Raw genomic sequence first — 23,046 nt, 5'->3', positions numbered from 1 at the left:
CAGATGGTTCTTTTAACTTGGTCAGCAGTTATAGTCGATTAATAAATCTGGGTACCAATATTACCTGTATGGGTGGAATACTGAAGGAAATGTGTCCTCCTCAGCAGTGGTCAGTGCAGTGTTTTTGTCCAAGGCAGTGATTTTCAGTGCACAGTAAAATTTGCATTACCACCCAAAATATATGTGAGACAAAAGCACATCCTAATATGTGCTTTACTCTAACATTTTTGTTTTTTATTCTGTTTTCTTTTTTGAAAATGCAAGTCATAGGCCACTTAAATCTTTCATGACCTACTAGTGGATGGCAACTTGTAGTTTAAAAAAGCGACAACTCATCCAAGGGGTTGGTTTATCACTTGAGGAGCAGGGCCCAGGCCAAATCCAGTCACCTGAAAGTGAGGATAAGGGTTACTTCTTAGTTTATAGCTATTTATAGCTCCCATTAGGAAGGATGTATTTTCCCACCTCTTTCCAGGCTCCTTTCTCTTCCTCAAAGGGCCCTAGGAAGCCATTAAAAGCCTTGCTTTCCTTACAGGCCAGAAGAAGAAGGGATGTGGTAGATAGACATGTACCTTTAAGCATATTTCTTTAACTCTCTGTTATTTCTCTTTCTGGGAGTGATACACTTGAAAAGAAAGAGTACTGCTTATAAGAGAGATGCGTTCACTCATTTTTTTCATTGGAATAAATGTAAAGTGAGAGAGGTATATGAGTTCTGAGTGCATTTATCACCCTTCATTATAGCATGGTTTTACTTTAATGATGCTCTTTATTTCTGAGCATTATCTCTAGTACTTTTCGGATTCCTTTAAATAAATGACACAGTATACCATGGGGGTCATTTTGACTTTTCAAAAGATTTTATTGCATTAACTTTCATCTGAGTTATTGATTTGAGGGCAGCTTTTTAAGCACTGGCCTTATGACCACTGCTTAATAAAGGCTTGGGTGATGTCATTATGTGATACAAAAATACTTTATCACTTATAGAAGTCCCAAGGCTCGTAAATGCTTTGGTAATTGACATAGTACAAAAAGGGCTGGCTGATATTTTTATTTACCAATTCATATGCAGTGGAGTAAACATAGTTTAAAAATTGTGTTTCTTGATGCCTTTTTAAAATGTGGGTAACTCACGCTCTTTCAGATTTTGCACCAAAAAAGTGTGGTAGTTTTTACATTGAATTATTTCCAATTTGCAGTGTCAGTATTAACAAAAATGTTACTCCACCATAGTTTGAAAACCTCAATTACAGAGGTAGTTAGTTAGTATTCAGCTGAGTTTACTGCTGTTCAGTATTTGTGAAGATGTCACAGCATGAGAAGGACTGATTCAATTTCCATAGCTGGGACAGAGTCTTAAAGGATGTTGGAGTTGACAGGAAGGTGTTTTACTGACATGTACAGCATGAAGCCAGTTGTTCTAATACGCTCAGGCTGCTGCTGGTGGGGCCAGGTCAGTCAGTAGGTGGCGCCATCAGGTCAGTGTTTTCCAAGCTGAATGCTAAATGCTATCTGAACTGCCTTGGGTGTGCACCGAGGTGCTTCCCTGGAAAGACCCATCCTGAGGGTGTAGACTAGTCGTGTTGCCATGTCTGCGTTGCATGGGGCCTCCACTCCCACAGCCGCTTTGCCCATCACGGGAAGAGAGCCTGGGAACATTGTGGAAGGAGTGTGGTCTTTGGAATCAGGCAGAGTGAATTGGAGTTCTGGCTTTTTTTTTTTTTTCTTACTAGTTATTATGTGAAGTGAAGTGAAAGTTGTTCAGTTGTGTCCGACTCTTTAGGACCCCATAGACTGTAGTCCACCAGGCTCCTCTGTCCATGGAATTCTCCAGGCCAGGATACTGGAATGTGTTGCCATTCCCTTCTCCAGGGGATTTTCCCAACCCAGGGATCGAACCCAGGCCTCCCACATTGCAGGCGGATTCTTTACCTGCTGAGCCACGGTACTATTGGGCAAATAATTTCACTGAATATCAGTTTTCCTGTAAATTAGGGAAAACAGTATCAAGTTCATCAAGTGGCTGCAAATATTGCTATGTTAGGATGTCTATAAAATGCTGCCCATAGTCCCCATTCTGTAAATAATACCTATTATTATTATCAATTACTCTTATGAACAAAATCTGTGTGGAAGGTTTTATGTTGGAATTTTAAGAGCAGTTCTAGGTTAGCTCTTGAGAGGAACACTTTCTTTTAGTGCCTTTTTGTGTACAGCAAGTGATATGTGGCTTTTATGAGGCAGATTTGAGAGAGGGAGAGAAAGCCTTACTGATAAGTTTGGAAGTAAGATTAAGATTTAGCAAAGAGATGGTGAACCACTGAACATGACGTTTTGGATTCCAGCTATAGCTGAGTTAAGTTTAAGAGGGATAAATGTGAAGTTCTAATACTGAGTTTCAGAGAATCAGCGTGATACAAGTATACATCGTGGTGAGAATGACACAGCTTCAGAGCAAATGAAGAAGAACCAGGAGCTTTGACTAGAAGCCTGGTATGTGTAGTGATGCAGCTTTTGAGGAAACCAGCATATTGTCTAGTAGTATTAGGAGGATGTGAGTGTCCAAGCAAAAGACATCAGCATCTCACTGTCTACTGCACTGGTCAGAACACACCTGAGATGTGTTTGCTCTGTTTCAAATTCTGTTCTTTTGAAAAGATACAGTGGCAAACAGAGGACCATATGCAGGAAAGTGTGTTGTACGAGCAGTGATATTGCTGCTTAGCCTGGAGGTGTAAGCTCTGCCTTCCAATTTCAAGTGCCTGAAAGTCTGCCATTTGGAAGCCAGTGCATTGTACAGAATGAGCACTCACCAAAAATGTTGGAAGCAGCTCCTGTAGCGTCTGCCTATGGGGCAACTATAGTGTGGATCTACAGTGTAGACGTAAGGGAGCTACAGAACGAAAGCCAGTTAATCCAGGTTGTAAAACGGTAGCTCTCAGATCAATGTTGAGAAGTGTTTTAGCTGCAAAAGGGACACAAGCTAACTAGGGGGGCTAAATTGTCTACAGATAACTATAATCCAGGGCTGAGTGCCATAGAATTAACATTCCTGGGTTCAGGGAAGGGAGAGCATCCTTTTCCACAGGGAAAGACCTCAAGTGAAAGGAAGGCTATAAGTTAGGTCTTGAAGGCAGTTAGGACTTGGACATCCTAAAAGTATGATTTTAGAAGTAGATGGGGAAAGTGGGGAACACTTGAGAACAGTGAACCATACAAAGCAAGGGCGTGGGAACAAGGAATGCTTGGCTTTCATGTGAGGGAACAGTGAAGGGATCCTTTTATTTGGAAGGAGATAATCCATCGATTTCTGCAGGATTTGTTTTAGAGATTATTCAGAACAGGAGCCCCAGATTTGTTCCACTCAGTACGTGAGATTATCTTGTGATTCAGTTGGAGGTTTTTGAGACTGTGTCATGTATGTTGATCAGGATTTTAGGGGAATTCAATTTCACACAGCTTTTTTTTAAAAATTTTTTGGATCCTGTCTTTTTCATAAAGCCAGGCCCATCTGCAGATAAACTAATAAGCTAAACCAACAAGATCCATTCCTGCCTACCAGAACCAGATGTGGTTGTGCTTGTTTTTTGTGGGTAAGAGCAGTGCTTTTCAAACTATAATGTGCGTGTGCATCCCCTAGGGATCTTGGTAAACTCCAGAGTCTGCGTCTGCAGGTCTGGGGTGAGGTCTGGAGCTCAAGCCTTCTAATAAGCTCCCAGGTAAAGCCATTGCTATGGGTCCACAGACCCACTTTGAGAAGCAAGAGTTTAGAGTTCTATGGCTACGTTTTTCCACGCTGAAGTTTAGCACCAGGCAGCTTGGCAATACCTCGAAAGGCAGATACAGTTACTGTGTCAATATGATGAGTTTAATTGGACAAGGAGAGCTGGTTTACTGCTGGTTTATTGGTTCATTATTGCACATTCATTTGTCCTTCCCTGGAGCAAAATTTTCCTTTTTGATACAAAGGATTTGAACCACTTTAAAAGCACTTGAAAGTGGGTAATGTCTATCTTTGAAACACTTTATCTTAACTTATCCATAGTATCTGCCTTTCCAAATAGCATCTAATTTGTAACCACTTTGCAAGGAGAGCAATTTGTTTGTTTCTGAATTAACTCAGCCTAATACTGCTAGGAGAAGAATTACATTATTTAACTTCGGTGTAAGAAATGTTTGCTAGCATTAATATATAGGGGAATATTTTTAATTAGAAGCTCTGAATTCAGTGATTTGTTTCTTTGAATAGTTTTGTTAAAATTTATTAGATGCTCAGAAAATACCATTTTAGATGCACACAACAGAGCCACAATTACACCATTAGATATTAATTTGTTTGGATCTGGAAGGTTTTTCAGTATTTAGGAGGTTCTTCATATACCGCAACTATTCCTCTTATGAGTTTCAACTAATGAGAAGAGATAATTATTAGCCAACTATGAGCAAATCTGTATAGGAGTAGAACATAGGATGGGACCAGGTTTTAGGGTTAGTCTACGTAGTGGTATGTGTGTGTAGGAAAGGTAAGGGTAGAGTGCAGAGTAAAGAGACTCCTGAGCACCAGTGATGAAATGTGTCTACATCACAGGCTGTTCTTCCTGGAAGTCTGATATGTTCCTTAACTCAGCTTTCACATGTCGCGGGCACCCCTTTGTATTTCCTTTTCATTATCAGCATAGTAGCCTTCCTCTATTTTTTCTACAAGACTTGGGCAACTGACCCAGGGTTCACTAAGGCTTCAGAAGAAGAAAAGAAAATGGTGAGTTTTCTCTGTAACGTTACTGATTTGTTTTACAGAAGGGCATGTAAACTATGTCGGTTTTTACTGTGACTGCATCTCTAGTGCCTTGCAACTAATCACTGTGTTAGTCACTTCAGTCGTGACTAACTCTTTGTGACCCCATGGACTGTCGCCACCAGGCTTCTCTGCCCATGGGATTCTCCAGGCAAGATTACTGAAGTGAATTACCATTCCCTTCCCCAGGGGATCTTCCCAACCCAGGGATCGAACCCGAGTCTCCTCATTACAGCTGAATTGTTTACCATCTGAGCCACCAGGGAAGCCTGGCAAATAAAAGATGCAGCGTAAATGTGGAATAATTAAATCAGCAAACAGATTTCTTCACTGTCATTTATTTATATGAAAGTTTAAAAAATGTTTTTATTTTCCATTACAGTAATATACCACCAAGACTTTTTCAGATATAATTTCTGTCAGTAGATATGAGCTCCTACTTCTTTATAATAATACTTAGGTAATGATCATACAACTTAAATTCCCCTATTAAATATATGGAGAGTATCTAGGATGGGGCCAAGGGGAGTCCTTCTTCTTATTGGCTGAGGAGATGCCCTTTCTTGTCCTCAGGCTGAAATTGTCAGGAGTCATGGTATGTCTCCCATTACTCGTGAGTGTTAGAAGTTGAGGAGACTGTTGTCTTCTTTGTTACCTAAAGCCAGTATTCCTGAAAGACTGCCTTTGACACTTATAACCATCAATTCTGATGTATAGGTGGTTTTTGTTCCTTTTTTATGAGTGTATAATGTGTGTGTTTATTTTTCTCTAGCATATTATAACTGAGAGATCATTGCCATTCATGGGATACGGGGAGGAGGTGCAGTTTTTATGCATTCTAATTTACTGACTGTGGTTGAAAATGCAGCCTTGAAAAGTCACATATTTCAGGCACAGAATGATGTGGTGGCAGGTCTTCTAAATTGCTTTTCTAGCTATTGCAGTTTGGAGAGAGAACTGTGAGAATGGTATATAACCATGCATCATCCATTCCCCCAGTAAAAAGCAAACGTAAGGTCAAACTTAATGTCTTTCAGAGTATCATCACCCTTGCAGAGACCGGCTGTCTGGACTTCAGAACATTTTGTACATCCTGTCTTGTGAGTGAGTCTTTTCCTCTATAATTCTTTTCCCATAGTAAAAGCAAATTCTTTGTTACAATGCCCATGTAAGCATTTTTCACATCTTCCTGGTGTATTTATACACCTTTCTTTTTACCAGGTATAAAATTGGTTTTTATAAATTTCGCATTGCTGTCAGAACAATTTTCTGCCTTGAACATATAAGAGAATGATTTTTATAATCCCTTGAAGTTGCCTATGGTTAAATCTCTTTATGTGTTTGGTTTGCTTTTTCCTGCCATGAAGCATATGTTAGAACTAACTTGGAGTCTCAGGATCATGGTGACCCTAGAAACCACCTACTGAAACCTTTGATTTAGCAACTGAGGATTCATGGCCTAAAGGAAGAAGTAACTTTCCCCAAATTACTGACAGAGCCAGAAATGTAACTCATGTTCGCTTTTTCTTAGTCCGATACTCATCCTGTGTGGTGCTGCCTCATTTCCCCTTTGTCAGTGTCAGAAGGCTCTGGACTTCGAATCCCCCGTAGTGATGGCCTAATTAAAGTAGACACCTGGGAGTAAGAGTAACAAGGCCTTCCAGAGCCTAAGTGAATTGATGATCAATATAAGATTATTTGTGCCAGTGTGTCTTTATAATCTAGAAAGAAGATTTTGCTTTTGGTTTGTTACCGCTTTGGGATTCTGATACCTGCTTTTCGCTCTCGTAATTGTCGCCTTAGATGAGGAAGCCCTTAAGGTCACTGCATTGCCACGTGTGCAACTCCTGTGTGGCTCGCTACGACCAACACTGCCTGTGGACCGGACGGTGCATAGGTGAGTGTCAGGTTTCCATCTGAAGTTCAGCTCTCTTTTCATTAATGCGTGTGATTCAGAAAAAGCAGGAAGCATTAGAGGATCTAAGCATCTGTAGCTCTTGCTTGTCAGAGGATCAGCTCTGTGGTCTAATACTTTCGGAACACTGATTGTTGAGGTTGATAATAATTTATAAAGCACCTTTATAGATAGTATCCTATTTGATCATGAGAGGTTGGTATTACTATCTTCATTTTAGAGTTGGAAAAAATACTAAAGGTCAAATTATTTGCTTGAGTTCACTTTGGTAGTATCAGTTTTCCACTCCAGGTAGCATGTTCTTTCCATAATTTGTATCTTATCCCTTTGATTCACCTTTTCTCCTTGCCTCCCAGGCTCAGGTAGGCACCAGAGCCAAAGATGGCAGAGTTCTGGGGCCTGCCTTCCCTGGGAGTATTCATTGTCCTGATCTGCAGCCCTGGGTTTCCTCTGAGCCATCACAGTAAAAGGCAGGGCTTTATTATGAGGAACTTCAGTCTCCTGAGTTTTCAAGGGGAAGCTGTGCTTGTAGAATCTTGATGAACAAAAGACACCTTTCCGTGGTGCATTTTGATGTTCTCTACTGTCAGGGAGAACCCCTGGAGAAGGAAATGGCAACCTACTCCAGTATTCTTACCTGGAGAATCCCATGGGCAGAGCCTGGCGGGGTACAGTCCATGGGGTCACAGAGAGTCGGACATGACGGAGTGACTTAACACTTCTGTGAGCTTTTGTGTCTACAGAACAGGTGAAGAGGTCATCGCTGTGTTGCCAGCCTTTGCGGACCCCATCCCACCATAGAGATGAGATGAATGGCATTAATGACAGGCAACTTTGAATGGCAGTGGGAAAACAATAGTATAAGCCCACAGATTTTTATCACACCACGTTTGTGTAGTTTTTTCATTTATATCATCCTCTTTGGTTGCCACAGGCTTATGAAGTAGACAGAAGAGATATTTTCCTCATGTTATGAGAACACTGAATCAGAAGTTAAATGACCTACCTATAGTCACACAACTTGTCATTTGTAAATCAGGGTCTCCTGATTCCAGTGGGTGTTGTTCCTTCTGCTGGGCTTTGAGAAGCTGGGAACATGATGGTGGCTAAGGAGCTTTGTTGTCATCAGCTGCCCAAATGCTGCCTTTTCCAGCATGGGGAGGGGCAGCACATGCAACAGTGGGGCTGGGATACCTGGCAGCCTCCCCCTTCCCTTGCCTCTGGAGACCTTTCTCAGGCGTCACAGGTTGCCCCTCTTCTGCTCTGTCCAGTTCCCTGCAAGGTATCTGTTGCCCCTGTTGGTTTTCTGGGTTCCCCTGATTGAGTCAGCCCTTGATGTCCAGGAGTCGTACTTGTGTAAACTCATTACATGGAAGGAAGGAAGAGACAGGGTATGATTTGCCCCGAGTCCTGCCCACTCACCTGCCTCCAGCACTGTAGAGGCCATCCCGGGGCTGTATAGGATTTACTTAGGAAGCTTTGTTCTGTCCAGAAAAAGTGTCTTCTTTTAGTAAGTAATGAATAAATATTAGTTCAGTTGATGTGGACATTGGAACAGGACATATTAAAACTGTTTGGTTTGGGTTTAATGGCATTTAAAAGCAAAACAACAGCTTAGTTCTTTTTTACTTTAGTGAAAGCTTTTGATAGGAAAGTGTTAATAAGACCTTGTTCTGGAAAATCATTGTAAGAAAGTGTTAAATATGTTGTTTTTTTTTTTTGATGTAGGTTTTGGCAACCATCACTATTACATATTCTTCTTATTTTTCCTTTCCATCGTGTGTGACTGGATTATATATGAATCTTTCATCTGTAAGTATACATTTTTCTTATAGCAGACTTACACACCCACACTCAATACACTGTTTCTTGTAAGCTCTTTTATATCACATTGTGGCTGGATGACTATAAACCATACCCTAATAAAAGTGAAACGAATGCCCTTAAGACTCTCTCAGCATTGGGAGGCTGTAAGAAATGCTAGGAGAGCTTAGTTGTCAGTAGTTTGGAAGAGATTGAACTCTGAAGTGACCTTGATAAGTTTGAGAAGTGGTCAAAAATAGAATCATTTAAGTGCAGATTTATCCCTCAGTGAGATGAGTAAAAATCAGTCGCTCAAGTACAAAGCAAGGGGAAGTGATGAGTAAATAAAATAGGGGGGAAAGTTGGTGGTAGAGAGGCTGAGGGAGCGAGTTGGAGGTGGTCATAGTACTTAAGCCACAGGACTCTGAAAGCTCGTGCCATTTTATAAATATCAAGTCAGGACTTAGAACTGATGGGAAAACAGTGACAGTGATTGAAAGGTTGGAAATAATAACTTGGAAAAAAATAACAGATCACTTATTCTGCTTCCCCGAGAAAGGAAAACAACTTTTCAGTAGCCATGTAGGGGGTCATCGGTGGCTGGTGGGGGTGGGGGGGGCTCATATAGGGAGTGACGTCCAGTTGTTCCAAGGTGATTGAATAAGAACAGGGTTTAAATTGAAGCAAGAAGGGTTCTGATTAGCTCTTAAGAATTGCATGACTATCCTTTTCAGACCTAAGAATAGGCTACCTAACTGGAAAAACTTACAGAGCTTATAGTTTATTTTGATTTTATTGGTTTAACTGTTTGTTTATTCTGAAGGTTTTAGGAGCATTTGGTTCTAGAGGCAGAGGCTTTACTGCTAATCTGTTTCCATCCATACTCCCATTATATTCATGCTCAAGTCTTGGATTTTGCCGATAGGATACAAGTCTGTTGCTTGAGCTAAAATGTGGAATGATTCTAGCAGATGTGGAAAATTTATTCCTACATTTTTTCTTTTCCTCTTTAGAATCCCATGTTCTCCACTCCTTACTCTCCCCACCCCACTCACCAGCTGGCTTTCTCTAGGTTAAATTTTGTTTAGTTTTTGGAAGGTGATTTTTCAGCATATTGTCCGCAGCCTCTCAGATCTCCTTCCAGAAACATCCAGTATTACAAGGTGTGTTCTGTTGTTGTTCAGTCGCTCAGCTGTGTCAGTTGTTTGCGACCCCATGAATTGCGGCACACCTGGCTTCCCTGTCCTTCACTATCTCCCGGAGTTTGCTCAAACTCATGTCTATTGAGTCAGTGATGTTACCTAATGATCTGATCCTCTGCAACCCCTTTATCCTTCTGCCTTCAGTCTTTCCCAGCATCAGGGTCTTTTTCAATGAGTCAGTTCTTCTCATATCATGTGGCCAAAGTATTGGAGCTTCAGCTTCAGCTTCAGTCCTTCTAATGAATATTCAGGGTTGATTTCCTTTAGGATGGACTGGTTTGATCTCCTTGCAGTCCAAAGGACTCTCAAGAGTCCCTTTTGTTTTGTTTAGAGATTGTTAATTGATATTCATGAAATGATCTGTTTTTAGCCCTGCCATAGGCATGGAGAAGACCTCAGTTACCTTGACAGTCCTGTTTCTACCAGATACCTTTGGTGTCTCTGATCACTAGGGGATGCTTTTGGAGCTTAGCATGACCGCCACCATCTCAAATGGAGCTGAGTCAGAAGGTTGTGATCCCTGATCTCAGATCTTGTCAAAGACCATCAGTAATCCTGAGCATTGAAAGTATAAAACTGCATAGATTATTATGTCCTGTGGTATAAGAAATTAAAGATTTTTTTTTTAAAGCTTCTTTATGTTGAAAGAGCTGCCCTTTTAAGGGCCTGAAAATAAAGCATATTCCTGGAAAACCTTTTGAGGCTGGGCCCCTGGACCAGCTTGTCCCTTGGACTTGATCCTCAGGGAGAAGAGCCAGATTTTACGCCACTCTTGTCTCTCTGCACTCTCTCTTGTCACTAAAAATAGTCCCCTTTGTGCGGTGGCTGTGTCCAGCATAAGACTGTATTGATAAGGACAGAAGTAATTTTCCATCACATTCATTCTTTCCAAGTTGCTTCCGTATTACATTCATTTGGTTCTTCCCTCCTCTTTGTCTTTATTCTCTGGCTCCAAACCAGTTTTTGTATTACAGCTTTTGTTTCTTAGAAACAATCCCACCTTACATTCCCTAACAACTGTGTAGACTAGCTGAACGTGTTTTGTTACTTTAATTTATTGTTTTGCTATTTTGTGACGGTCACAGTATTTCTTTATACTGGATGAGAGCATTGTGTCCATTTATCATTATTTCACAGACAGCAAAAGTGAACTTTCACTCCATTTTTTCTAACAAGGTCTCATTGTCATCCCACCTTCTTTATCATTAACACTCCTGGTGCTAGAACATTACTGTGTACCTTCCTCCTTGTGGGATCCAGTTCTAGCTACTCTGGTTTTGAGCAGTCTCCATACATTTTCCTTTTGTGAGGTCTGTTTTCAGGGTGGACAGTATAGTCGCTCAAAGCGTCAACATCCTATGAGCTACAGGGACAAAGATTTTTAGATCATTGTTAGAAAGAACACCATAACTGTCAGAGCTATTTAAAGATGAAAATGATTGATCTGGAGCAATACGAGTTTCCTGTTATTAGCCAGTGGCCACCTGATAAAAAACACATTAAAGTGTTGTACTGCATAACATAATGTATGTGGCTATTTGCAGCCATATCTTCAATAAATCTGAAATCAGTCCTGTGAAAATTCCTGTTCGGAGTCATGCTGTGTTATCAAAAAATTCCCAGAAGGGAGCAGTAGACATTCATAAGCAGAAAGAGAATAGATACTCTTTCCCACTCAGCAGCTGTTTCCTAAGCCTGCTGTTGGAAATTATATGCGTATTTTTTTGTTGTTCTATCAGGTAAGTATGTGGAATGTATCTTTGCTGTCCTAATGAGCAGCTTTAAAGAAAGTGTAATTTGCCTTAAAGTTTTTTTTACCTTGATTGTTGCTCTGTGATGATTGCCTTAGAATGCTTCTGGCATGTATTCATGAAAGACTATTGGAAATCAAATGAGACTCAGGAAAAAAAAATTTTTTTTTTTTTTTTTTCAGGACTAAAATGGTCAGACAGTTGATAGTTAAGTCATGGACTCATTTGTTTCTGTCCCAGGAGCTCTTAAGTGCTGCTTTGGGAAAATGTCTGAAACTACTTCTCAAATTATCAGAGGCATTTATAAAACCTCAGGGTGCACATCTACACAATTCTTATTTCCTTGTCCTTTGTGAATGCTCGTGATCACTGTTTGAAGTCACTGGTTTTTACACTGGGCTTCCCTGGTGGCTCAGTAAAGAATTGCCTGCAATGTGGGAGACCTGGGTTTGATCCCTGGGTTGGGAAGATCCCCTGGAGAAGGGAACAGCTACTCATTCCAGTATTTTTGCGTGGAGAATCCCATGGACAGAGGAGCCTGGCAGGCTACAGTCCATGGGGTCGCAGAGTCGGACATGACTGAGTGACTTTCACTTTCACTACCTGGAAGATCTGTTCCTTTTTTTCTGCCTATTCCTGCCTGTGTTCTCCCTACTAATGCTCTTGGCTTCCTGGGTTAGGGGGTCAGTATCATGAAGACCTCACTTTTGATTGACATATGAATAGATGTTCCTGGAGAGAAACTGAGTTGCTGACTCGTGAGTTCTCTCACCTGGCTTTTCTCCCCCTGTGGGATTAATTATGGTCCCAAAGCACAGATACAGTCAGTAACTACACGCTCTAGGTTGTGTTACAGTGATACCCAGGTGCTTATAGGACTTTTTGTGTCCTCAACAATGGCCTGTTGAGCTGAGCCCTTAATAAGAATTTATGTTCAATTCTGTAACAGACCCTTGTCTTGCTGTAACACGGATAAGATAGAAAATTTTCTCAGAAAAGTATTTATTGAATATATAATCATTCTCAGTTATCAAGTCCATGAATAACTTCTGGCCAGTCTATTTTATGTTGAATATGCTGATTTTAGTGATGGTTTTATAAAGGTTTTGGCTTTTATTCCTTCACTGCTAATTGCCAATGCAGTATTGTCATAGCCTTAACAATACCATTTAAAAAAAAATCTTTGTTAAGCTGACATTTATTTGGAAGATAAAAATTTTTACGTTGAGTTCTGATCTGTGCCATTATGTGTTACTTTCTCTTCTCCCTAAATAGAACTGCAGCGATTTTTTTCTTCTTGAAGAATGACCACTAGCTTGTTACCTTTTTAAATAATGGACCCCTCTTTTGTGAATTCACAGATTGGTCAAATCATTGTACCACAACTTTCAAAGAAGATGGACTGTGGACCTACCTCAATCAGACTGTGACCTGTTCCCCTTGGGTCATGTATATCTTCATGTTAGCAAGTTTTCATTTCTCATGGTCAATGTTTTTATTAATAAATCAACTTTTTCAGGTATTTATTTTCTTATAATGCATATCCAATAACACGTAGTGAGGCAGAAGGACTTAAATTTCAAATCAGAAGACTTAGATATGAGTTCTACCTCTGTCATTTACGCTGTGGGTCTGGGCATGTCATTTGACCCCTGAATTGCAATTTCCTGTAAAATGGGGGGGATAGTAATTGCTGTCAACTCTAACAGAATGGTTTAAAGGTTAGAGTAATAAGGTGTTAGTATAGTCATAAGAGTTATCTAAGCTGACCTCTTTAATAGATAGAGGTCAGGGAGGTGAACTGAACTGCCCAAGGTCACCCACTGAATGGCAAAAATCAGAACTGGTACCTTAGGTCTTCTGACAATTCCATTCAAGGGCTTTTTCCATCCTATAATTAAACTATATGGTGTGTAAAAGCATGTTATAAACTGTAAAGCATTGGGCAGACGTGAGATGATTATGTTCTCTCCCTTTTCCTAGCCCTGTTTGTTATCCTTATTATTATGTGGTACTTAAGGGCATGGAAGTGGGGAAGAAATGAAAGATGCGTCGCTAACCGAAGAACATGGTAATTACACTTGCAGAGAAGGTCATGACCGTTAGAAAGGTCACGCTCCAGGGCAGTAGCCACCGCCTTCAGCTTTCTGTGAAGCTTCTGTTCCTTCCCTGCTGCGTGCCTGCCTTTAAGAGCGTAACCTAATTCCCATTGTTGCTATGGCCTCCCTCATGGAATGGACAGCCATGATCAGTCTGAGCCAATTACTGCCAGACGTCAGATAATTGGAGCATTACTCAACAAAAGTAAAATGTATTCCATTTTTATGAGGAAGTAACCAATTCTGCAATAATAATAAGTAAAAGAAGAAAAGGGGGGAAATGCTGAAGAAAGGAATTAAGCTTATCATACTGACTGAATTGAGGTTTCTGAATATTTGTCCTAATCTCCTATCCGCCATCTATAGACTCGGACAATAGGAATGGATATTAGCAGGACTTCCCTGTTGGTCCAGTGGTTAAGACTCCTTGCTTCCACTACATGGGGTGTGGGTTTGATCCCTGGTATGGGAACTAAGATCCCTTATGCCATGTGGTGTGGCCAAAAAATAATTTCAAGAAAGAATGAATATTAGCATCAATGATTATTGATAATATTTATAATGTGTGTGTGCTCAGTCATGTCCAACTCTTTGTGGCCCCATGGGCTGTAGCCCACCAGGTTCCTCTGTTCATGGAATTTTCCAGGCAAGAATACTGGAGTGGGTTGTCATTTTCTCCTCCAGGGGATCTTCCTGAAAGGGATCAAACCCTTGTCTCTTGTGTCTCCTGCATTGGCAGGTGGATTCTTTACCACTCACACCACCTGGGAAGCCATAATCATTTATAAGTTTGTTCTAAGAGTCCAGGAAAGGAGAAAGAAAATTAGAACTGATGTCTCAAATCCTAGGTTCTGCCTCTAACTCCACCTCTGATTAAATGTGTTGGTCACTTAGTCGTGTCTGATTCTTTGTGACCCCATGGACTTCAGCCCACCAGGCTCCTCTGTCCATGGGATTTTCCAGGCAAGAATACTGGAGTGGGTTGCCATGCCTTCCTCCAGGGGCTCTTCCCAACCCAGAGACTGAACCTGGGTCTCCTGCATTACAGGCAGATTCTTTAACATCTGAGCCACCAGGGAAGCCCAGCCATAAGCAAGGCACTCAACATCTCTTAGGCTTAGCTTTCTCATCCATAAAATGGACACACAACTTCGGCATAGTCTCCATCTCAAATGTTTGTGAGCCCACTGATGGGAAGGTGCTTTGGAATATGTAAAGCATATATAAATATTAGGTATTATTAATGCAAATGATTATTTATATATGTTTTAAGTATTATATATGTATTAAGTATTATATATGTTTTAAGTATTCCAAAGCACTCTCAGGCTGACTGAGGTGTCCATCTGTCATTTTCTAAGCTGTGTGGCCTTGGACCAGTTGCTTCACTTCTATCAACCTCTGCACTAGATCATTTTAAACATATTATCGCAAGTCCTTAGACAAGCTGAAGTGGGTGCTGTGATAATCTGTGTTTTACAGATAAGGAACTTGATGTTTGAGTTGTTTTGAGGATTGGATGAGATATCTCAGTGAATAATATTGGTTTTAATGCTTCGAGAATTTTTAAAGTTTCTTTAATTCTTACCCTTCCCCAAATTTATGGCTGTCCTTATAAAGGACAATTTTAAAATGTCCTTCATTTCAGATTAACTTTATTTGACCCTTTTCAAAGAGATACTAAGAAGCATATAGAGGTTGAGATAATTGCATTCATACTGATATTATGTTGTTTGATTCATCTGAAATTTGAATGCTGAATGTGTTGAGAATCTATAAACATGGCCATAAACCACGGCCTGAATTGCTAAAGCAATCATTTCACGACTATCAGTCAATGCCCTCTGCTTTCTTGAAGGTTAATAAAAAGCAGACAATCCAAAAAAAAAAAAACAAAAAAACAAATGCCCAGCTACTAGATTGACATAGGTGAGTCTGGTTTCGAGCTGTCAAGTTCTTGCCCTTATCATGATCCTTGGTTAGAAGGCTTGGTGATGTTGTCTTTGGCGAAGAGCTGATTGTTTATCAGTGTGCTGTTGATGTTCTGCCAAGAGTGATGAGCCTCTGTGGTGGCGTGGGTTTGTTTTTTTTTTTTTTTGCATACCTTCCACTATTCTTTTTCAGATTGCGTTTCTGGGCCTGACCTCCTATGAGAGAACCAGCCTGCTGAAGCAGAGCAAGCACATGAAACAGACACTGCCCCTCAGGAGGACCCCGTACAAGTAAGTGAAGCCTACTTACTTGTGGCTTCAAGTGCACCTCCTGCCGGGCCTGTGGAAGGTGCAGGCCTCGCCATCACCACCCGCCGCCCTGCTGCCGTGGCTTTCTGGTGGAGTCGAGCCTCTTCTTTCTTGGAAGCCTCAGTGACAGCAGATGAGTGGTAGGGTCATGAGCCCCAAGGTGGTAAGAATTTGGGATTTAGTCTCCTGGACCGGGCACAAACAGTAAGTGACTTTGAAGTTTTGCCAAGCCGGGGGATCTTTTCAGTCAAGCCACATGGTCACAAGGTTGCATATTGCTGGCATGAAGTCAGTGTGAGATAAGTGAGCACGTGGCTGAGAAAGCCAGCCACAAGGCTCTCTGCCGAAAGCGTTAGATTGCAAGCTTTGCCAGGGTTTTCAACCTGACTTTCTATCACCAGTAATTCTTTTAGCTCTATGGTTTAATGAGCCCACCCGTGTCAAAGAAAAGCTACTTTTTCAGGTTTGGGATATGTTCTCCCCAGAGGACCAGCTGTATGGAACTCGTCCTCCGTGGAAAATGAGGGTGTCTGTAGGAAGGCCATCCTCTTATGATGTGAACGATCAGGCTTTGAAGCTTATCTCCTTGTCACATATATCGGGATCTGGAGGCTGGGAGCACTGCAGAGGTGACCCAGGGCCCTCCAGGGATTTGAACGCTTACTGCATATCTCATGAGCAGTCTATTTTAAAGCACACTTATGGTACAAGATGAAACTGTTAGGCTGTTAGACAGGGAAATCAGAGCCTGTAATATGACTGTGATGTGTGTTTAGAGGAGAGAAATTGACTTAATTGGGAAGAGGGGACCAAAGTGATGGAGAGTAGAGAGTGGTGTTAAGCTTGTGTTGATTGTTGAGACTGGCAGTGATAATAAGTCCCTTTCTCAGGGATGTAACCGGAGGAATAAATATTTAGTCCACCGAAGTATGGACCTCTTTGTGATAGAGGTGGAATTTTAAGCTGAGCCTTGAAAGACATGGGGTTGGAGACAAGGAAGGAAGGGCATTCTAAGCCCTGGAGAAGAGTCTGAATAAAGGGCCAGAGGTGAACGAGCTGGAGCATGACAAGTAATGGCAGCATCCCTGGAGGAACTAATGGTAAAGCCTTGGAGCCACTTTGAATCTGGCTTCCAAATGCTGCTCAACCCAAAGATCTGTCTTATTTGTCCTCCCTAAGTTACTTTTACTCATAGCCAGCTCCTCAGCTGGGCCCTGTCAATCTCCAACATGCCTTCCTGCTTTTACCCCATCAACTCCACGTGGACAGCACTCTGCCTGGGAAGCTGCCTGCTCAGCAGCCTTGGAACTCTTCCTGATGGCTCCCTCACCAGCAGCCATCCTCATTCACAGATGTGTTCTCTTGTAAGATGGGGCACATGCATAAAAGTGAATATTCGTGCTAACTGGAACAGATAGTAGCATTCAGGAATTTAATGGAGGAAGATAAAGATGCTGAAGATATATTCAGTCAGGACAGCTCCAAAGGCGACCTGGGCCTTGAGAATTGGTAGAACTTAAGACGATGAGGGTGTTACCTGATACAAGCTTAGGGAAATGTGGGTTCCAGGGTAATAGAATGGCCCATGCGGTTGTGATCACGGGGAAGGTAAAGCCAGGGTAGCTATCACAAAATGCATGTTTGGAAGCGTCGAAACCCGAGCAGTCTTGGGGCTTTATTGTGTAGGGCTGTGAGTACAAAGATGAGGAATTTGGATTTGAGCCTCTGGGCAGAGAAATGTCTTTAAAGGGCTTTGATTGGGAGGTGAGGAGCTATTATGTATCATGTTTTTGGAGGCCCAGTCTCCAGTATGTAAGATGAATTAGAAGGGGAGTTGAGACAGAAACATTTAGAGAGTTCCTTAGAAGAATCCCATCTTATTGATTGTGTGTGTGTGTGTGTGTTGTTGTTGTTTTTGTTGTTTTCTGGCCTGTTTGGCCTTTGAGATAGTCCAGGTCTGAATTAGAGCAGTGGGAATGAAAAAACAAAAACTTAATAGTGGTGGTGACCCTTCCAGTGAGTGAGGATCCAAAATGAACTTAAGCTGCCAGGAATCTCAAAATAGGGATTCACATTCAGAAATGGAGCCAGGCTTCAGTTTTAAGGGCCACAGATTCAAGGAACTGTCTGATTCACCTCTGGATTTCTTTGGGATCTTAGAAGGATGTGTATTGTAAATTCTCAGTGCACATTTAAGGTTTGAATGAATGTTTATCGAGTGCTAACAGGAAATGTAGTAAGACATGTTCTGTTCCTTTCTTGGCAGCCTTGGGTTCACACAGAACCTCGCAGATTTCTTCCAGTGCGGCTGCTTTGGCTTGGTCAAGCCCTGTGCAGTAGACTGGACTTCACAGTATACCATGGTCTTTCACCCGGCTAAAGAGAAAGTTCTTCGCTCAGTATGAAGAAAAGCAGCCCGTAACTCTCACTTTGATATGTTTGTACTTATGTCGATGCTCTGTGGTCTGCAAGTGAAATGAAGATTTAGAGTTCACCTAAGCCCAAAGGAAAGCGCAGGTGGCTTTTAAAGCCATTTGGTAAAAACAGAAGTTCTCAAGAAAGCATATACACTTTTTCAGGTTTAGTAAGACGGAGTGCTCCTGAACAATCTTAGCCAACGTCTAAAAAGAACTTTTATATTTTTCACGAGAAAATGCAAGTTCCTTCTTTTTTTTTTTGGCGATAATATTCACCAATTATGGAGAAAGTGTGGTATTTTCAGATACTTTATTGGCTGTTTCAAAGTAGTACTATTCTTTAAACTTGTAATTTTTGATAAATTATTTGTCTTCGTTTTGTCTATAAATATGTAAAAAAAATATTTAAATAGATGTACCTGTTTTGCTTTCACATGTAATAAAACAGTTTTTTTTGTAGCTGAGACTTAGTTTCTGAAACTTGACACTTCTTGAATCTTAAATTAAGAAAAGGTGTATTTAGGACTGAAGAAACATTCCCAGTTCCAGGAATGAGGTGAGATCATTGTTAATACAAATAAGCAATTTTTTATTCTGTCTTCTGTTATACTTAGAAAATTGAACTTGGGAAGTATTAAAGACTAATTAGAATTTTAGACTAATTAGACTAATTAGACTAATTTTACTTAGTACCTTCAAAATATTAGATGGATGTGATTATAAATGCTAATTTCCCCCTTCTGGAGGAAATGCTAGTTCACTTTAACTCTTGGTATTATTTATATACATATATGTGTACACACACACACACATATACACACACACACACACAGATATATATACATCCCTGGACATGACACCTACCTGCTGAAAACCCTTCCTTGGCTTCCTGTTGCTCTGGGGGTAAAAGCCAAAATTCCCATCATGTCCTGCTGACCCTGTACCGTTGTTGTTGTTGTTTAGTCGCTAAGTGATGTCCAACAGCTTTGCAACCCCATGGACTGTAGCCCACCAGTCTCCTCCTTCTGTGGGATTTCCCAGGCAAGAATATGGAGTGGGCTGCCATTTCCTTCTCAAGATAACCTTGCATGATAGAGCCTTATTTTGTTTACCATCTTACTTTGGACCACACTTTGTCCTCTAACCACATAGATCTTTCAGTTCCTCAACGGTCTGTTCTCATTTTTTTCTACAGAGCCTTTGAGATAAGGAAAGTAAAGCCTAAAGAAGTTTGCATGTTCTCCAAGGTCACATGGATACTAACCGGGCTCCCCACTCTAGAGTGCCGGCCTCCTACAATACTGCCTGACACGTATGTGTTCAGTAAATATTTGAGTGAACTTGTTAAATGTGTGGTTTTAAAGCAAGAAATGATGTGACCAGAATTGTGCTTGAAGGCTGATTCTCATTTGAGAGGCAGAACGTTTTTCAGGCTATATCCTCTCTCCATTCCTTTCCTATCAACTCCTGCCAAGTAAATATTCTCAAATTGTGATCCATAGACCATTTAGATCAGAACCACAGGGATAGGACAGGACCTGGAGCTCACTTGTTTATAATTCAGATTCCCAGAGCTACTGTAGTCTAGCACATCTAATTGATATGTAACATGGAAAGCACATTTCATTCATTTTAAAATTACCCCACAAAAAATTAAATTAAATTAAAATTACCCCACAAATATTTATGGAGCACCATGTTAGGTATTGTAGGCCAGAAAACATTTAGTTGGGCATACTAATCTTGGCATTTACAGTCTAGAGGGGAAGCTAAGATAAATGAAACTATAGTATAATGTAGAAATGACTAAAAGACATAAGAGGGATACAAATAAAATATTGTTAGAGTTTAGAGGTTGGGGAGAGCCTCAGTGGTGTGATCAGGGAAGTGTTTATGAATGACAGGGCATTAGAAAGTATCAGTCTTCTGTGATACTGAGTTTGAAAGTAGATAGTTGGAATTGAAAGGCATTTTCATGGAGAGAACTTTGAGTAAAGACAACAGAAAACTCTCTAGTCAGAATGATGACACCCTGGGCTCATAGAGTACTGGAAATGGGGAGCTTGGTTAATAAGTTGGAAAGGTGTACGGGAGCTATTAGTAGATCACCAGGGGTCTTGAATGTTAATTTAAGGAGTTATAAGATTAAAGTGAGCAATAAGGAGCTATTTCTTTATACAACACACACACACACACACACACATACACACATTTGTCTGCACAGGTCTTAGTTGTGACATGCAGGATGTTTAGTTGCAGCATCAGGGATCTAGTTCCCTGACTAGGTATGGAACACGGGCCCCCGGCTTTGGGAGCTTGGAGTTTTAGACACTGGACCACTAGGGAAGTCCCACGGAGTTATTTCTTTACTCATGTCAGTAATAAGTTCTTGAAAACCTTGTCAGTATCTCCATGTTCTCTCTCCCATCTTCCTCCTAACCCATCTGCAGTCAGGCTTTGACCTCCAGTACTTCATGGAAGCTGCTCTTGTCAAGTACTCCGTGTTAATTCAGCGTTAGCTCCAAGTCCATTGTACAGAACCTACAGCAGCATCTGATAGTTCCTCACCCAGCCTCCAGAAGCAAGCAGTCCTGAGTTTCCTCCTCATCTCACTGGTTGCTCTTGAGAGCCTAACATCTCCTTGCTGTTTTTCCACCCCTACCATTTCATGCTGGAATGTCCCAGAGGCAAGTCCTTGATCTCCTTGCTCTTTATCTAAACTCACTTCCTCCTCCTTGATAATCTCATCTGATTTTGTGGTGACATACACCCCAGGTTATTAACTCCAGTTCAGACTTCCTTCTCAAACTCCAGACTGTGTACCTGACGTATCCACTTCAACATTCTAATAGTAGACATATTAAAATTTACTTGTCCAATTTGAAACTGAACTTCTGATTTCTATCCTAGCTCCACCTGCACAACATAGATTTTTAAAAATAGATAAAAATAAAACATAGAATATATTTTAAAATAAGTGAATAGAAAGTAAACAAGCTGATTTCTTACCCTCAGTGTTCTTTGTACCTGTTGATCAGAAATTTAATCCTTTCCATTACTGAGGCAAAAACTTCAGAATTTTTTCTTGATCACTTTTTCCCATAATACTGCATATTCATTCCTTTGAGAAATCCTACTGGCTGTATCTTCAGAATATATCCAGAAGTGACTTGTGGTCCCCGAGTTACATCACTTCTTGCCTGCATTACTTACAGCCCTCTTACTCGCTCTCCTGTTTTCCACCCTCACCCAGTTAGAAGCAGTGGAGCAATCCCTGTACAAGGCAGATCGAATCACAGCACTCCTGGTCTCAGGAGTCCTCCAGTGTCTCATGTCACCAGGGGAAGAGGCGAAGCCCTGACTGGCCTGCAGGATCTGGCTGGCCGCTTGCCCTGCTTCCCCCTTGATCATCCCACACCCCCTGCACACTTCTGCCTCAGGCCTTTCCCCGCCTGTTCTCTCTGCCGAGACTGCTGTAACCCCAGAAATCCACAGCGCCTTTCCTCCCAGCTTTCTTTGAAATGTCCACTTCTCAATGAGGCCTGCCTTCATCCACGTTTTGAAAGTTATAACATCCTTTTCTTGCCCCTTTCCTCCTCTTTGCCCCACACTACATTTTTCCCCCTAGCACTTACCGCCTTCAGACATACCGTGTTATTTATTCATTGTATCTACTGCATACTGCCTCCCTCTCCACCCCATTAGAATATACGGTCCATGAGGGCTCTTTGTTCTGTTCACTGATGTGTCCTAAGCACCTAGAATGCCGTCTAGCATGTAGTAGATATTCAATAAGTATTTGAATGAATCTGTTGAATGGAATTGAAGGGATTTTGAGCAGAACATGATATCATCCGAGTTGTGTTTGAAGACCGATTTTCAGTTTGGGGGCAGGTGGACTTTTTCAAGTTATATCCTCTCTGCTTCACTCACCAACCCCTGCCAAGTTCGTGTTCTCAAATGGTGGTCCACAGACTGTGTTCACATCAGAATAAGGGGCTGGGGTGGGAGGAAGGGTTGGTGTCCAGGGATAGTGTGTTGAAAATTCAGATTTCTCATCTCAGACCTTTTAAGTCAGTCTCTGAGAGAGTGTCCTGAAATCTGAATTTTTGTCAGGGTCCCCAGGCGATTCTCACGTAGACGTGCTACAGTTTGAGAATCATTTGCTTAAGGAATCTTACATCCATTATTCTATTTTGGCATCTCCCTCAGGTATACATGGGTGTGAAAGTTACAAAAAAGCTTGGGCATCTGTTTTATACTGGGCACCCTGGGTTTTGTATCCTGAGTATGTCAGTTGTAAGTTACTTTCGCCTCTTTGGGCACATGTGTTCCTAGTGCCTCAGTTTCCTTGTTGTATTCTGATTAGTTATAGTACAGTGCATACCTCCAAGTGTTATTATGAACACCTCCAAGTGTTATGATGAGGATTAGCGGAGTTGATCATATAAAATGCTTAGAATTGTCATTGACACATAGTAAGGGCTCAATCAATGCTGGCTATTCAGAAATCCTTGTAAGGAGAGAAGCTATTGGTAGGGAAATGTGCCCAGTCTACCTCTCTCCTCTACATTGTGCATCCATGTTAGGACTCTGAAAATGATCATCTCTTTGCCAGCCGACTTTGTGTTAAGTTCTGCCAGTAGGCTGGAAGGAGGAGGGGAGAAGGGACTGACTTCATTCTGCTCACCAGCTGTTCCCCTCAGTGTTGTTCAAACAATGGCCCTTCACCCCAGTGATGACAGCTGGAGGCAGTGTCTAACTTGAGCTCCGTGGTGCCCCTTGGAAGCAACAACCGTCTGCAGACCGAGCGCTCTCCTC

General features: G+C 41.4%; 1 protein-coding gene across 1 annotated transcript in view; it reads left to right on the top strand.

Annotated features, from left to right (window-relative positions):
• ZDHHC13 (zinc finger DHHC-type palmitoyltransferase 13) overlaps positions 1 to 18,684 on the top strand; it is a 51,205-nt gene extending 32,521 nt beyond the window's left edge. Inside the window, exons 11-17 of the mRNA XM_020910143.2 lie at positions 4,638 to 4,762; positions 5,836 to 5,898; positions 6,602 to 6,695; positions 8,442 to 8,525; positions 12,831 to 12,988; positions 15,693 to 15,790; positions 18,075 to 18,684. Of these exons, the coding sequence (XP_020765802.2) occupies positions 4,638 to 4,762; positions 5,836 to 5,898; positions 6,602 to 6,695; positions 8,442 to 8,525; positions 12,831 to 12,988; positions 15,693 to 15,790; positions 18,075 to 18,213 (761 nt within the window). The 3' untranslated portion in view covers positions 18,214 to 18,684. The remainder of the gene's footprint in view (positions 1 to 4,637; positions 4,763 to 5,835; positions 5,899 to 6,601; positions 6,696 to 8,441; positions 8,526 to 12,830; positions 12,989 to 15,692; positions 15,791 to 18,074) is intronic.
• Positions 18,685 to 23,046: the final 4,362 nt, after the last annotated feature.

The sequence above is a fragment of the Odocoileus virginianus genome, chromosome 28 (genome assembly GCF_023699985.2).
Source record: "Odocoileus virginianus isolate 20LAN1187 ecotype Illinois chromosome 28, Ovbor_1.2, whole genome shotgun sequence".
NCBI lineage: Eukaryota > Metazoa > Chordata > Mammalia > Artiodactyla > Cervidae > Odocoileus > Odocoileus virginianus.
This window is presented reverse-complemented; position numbering and strand designations above follow the sequence as displayed.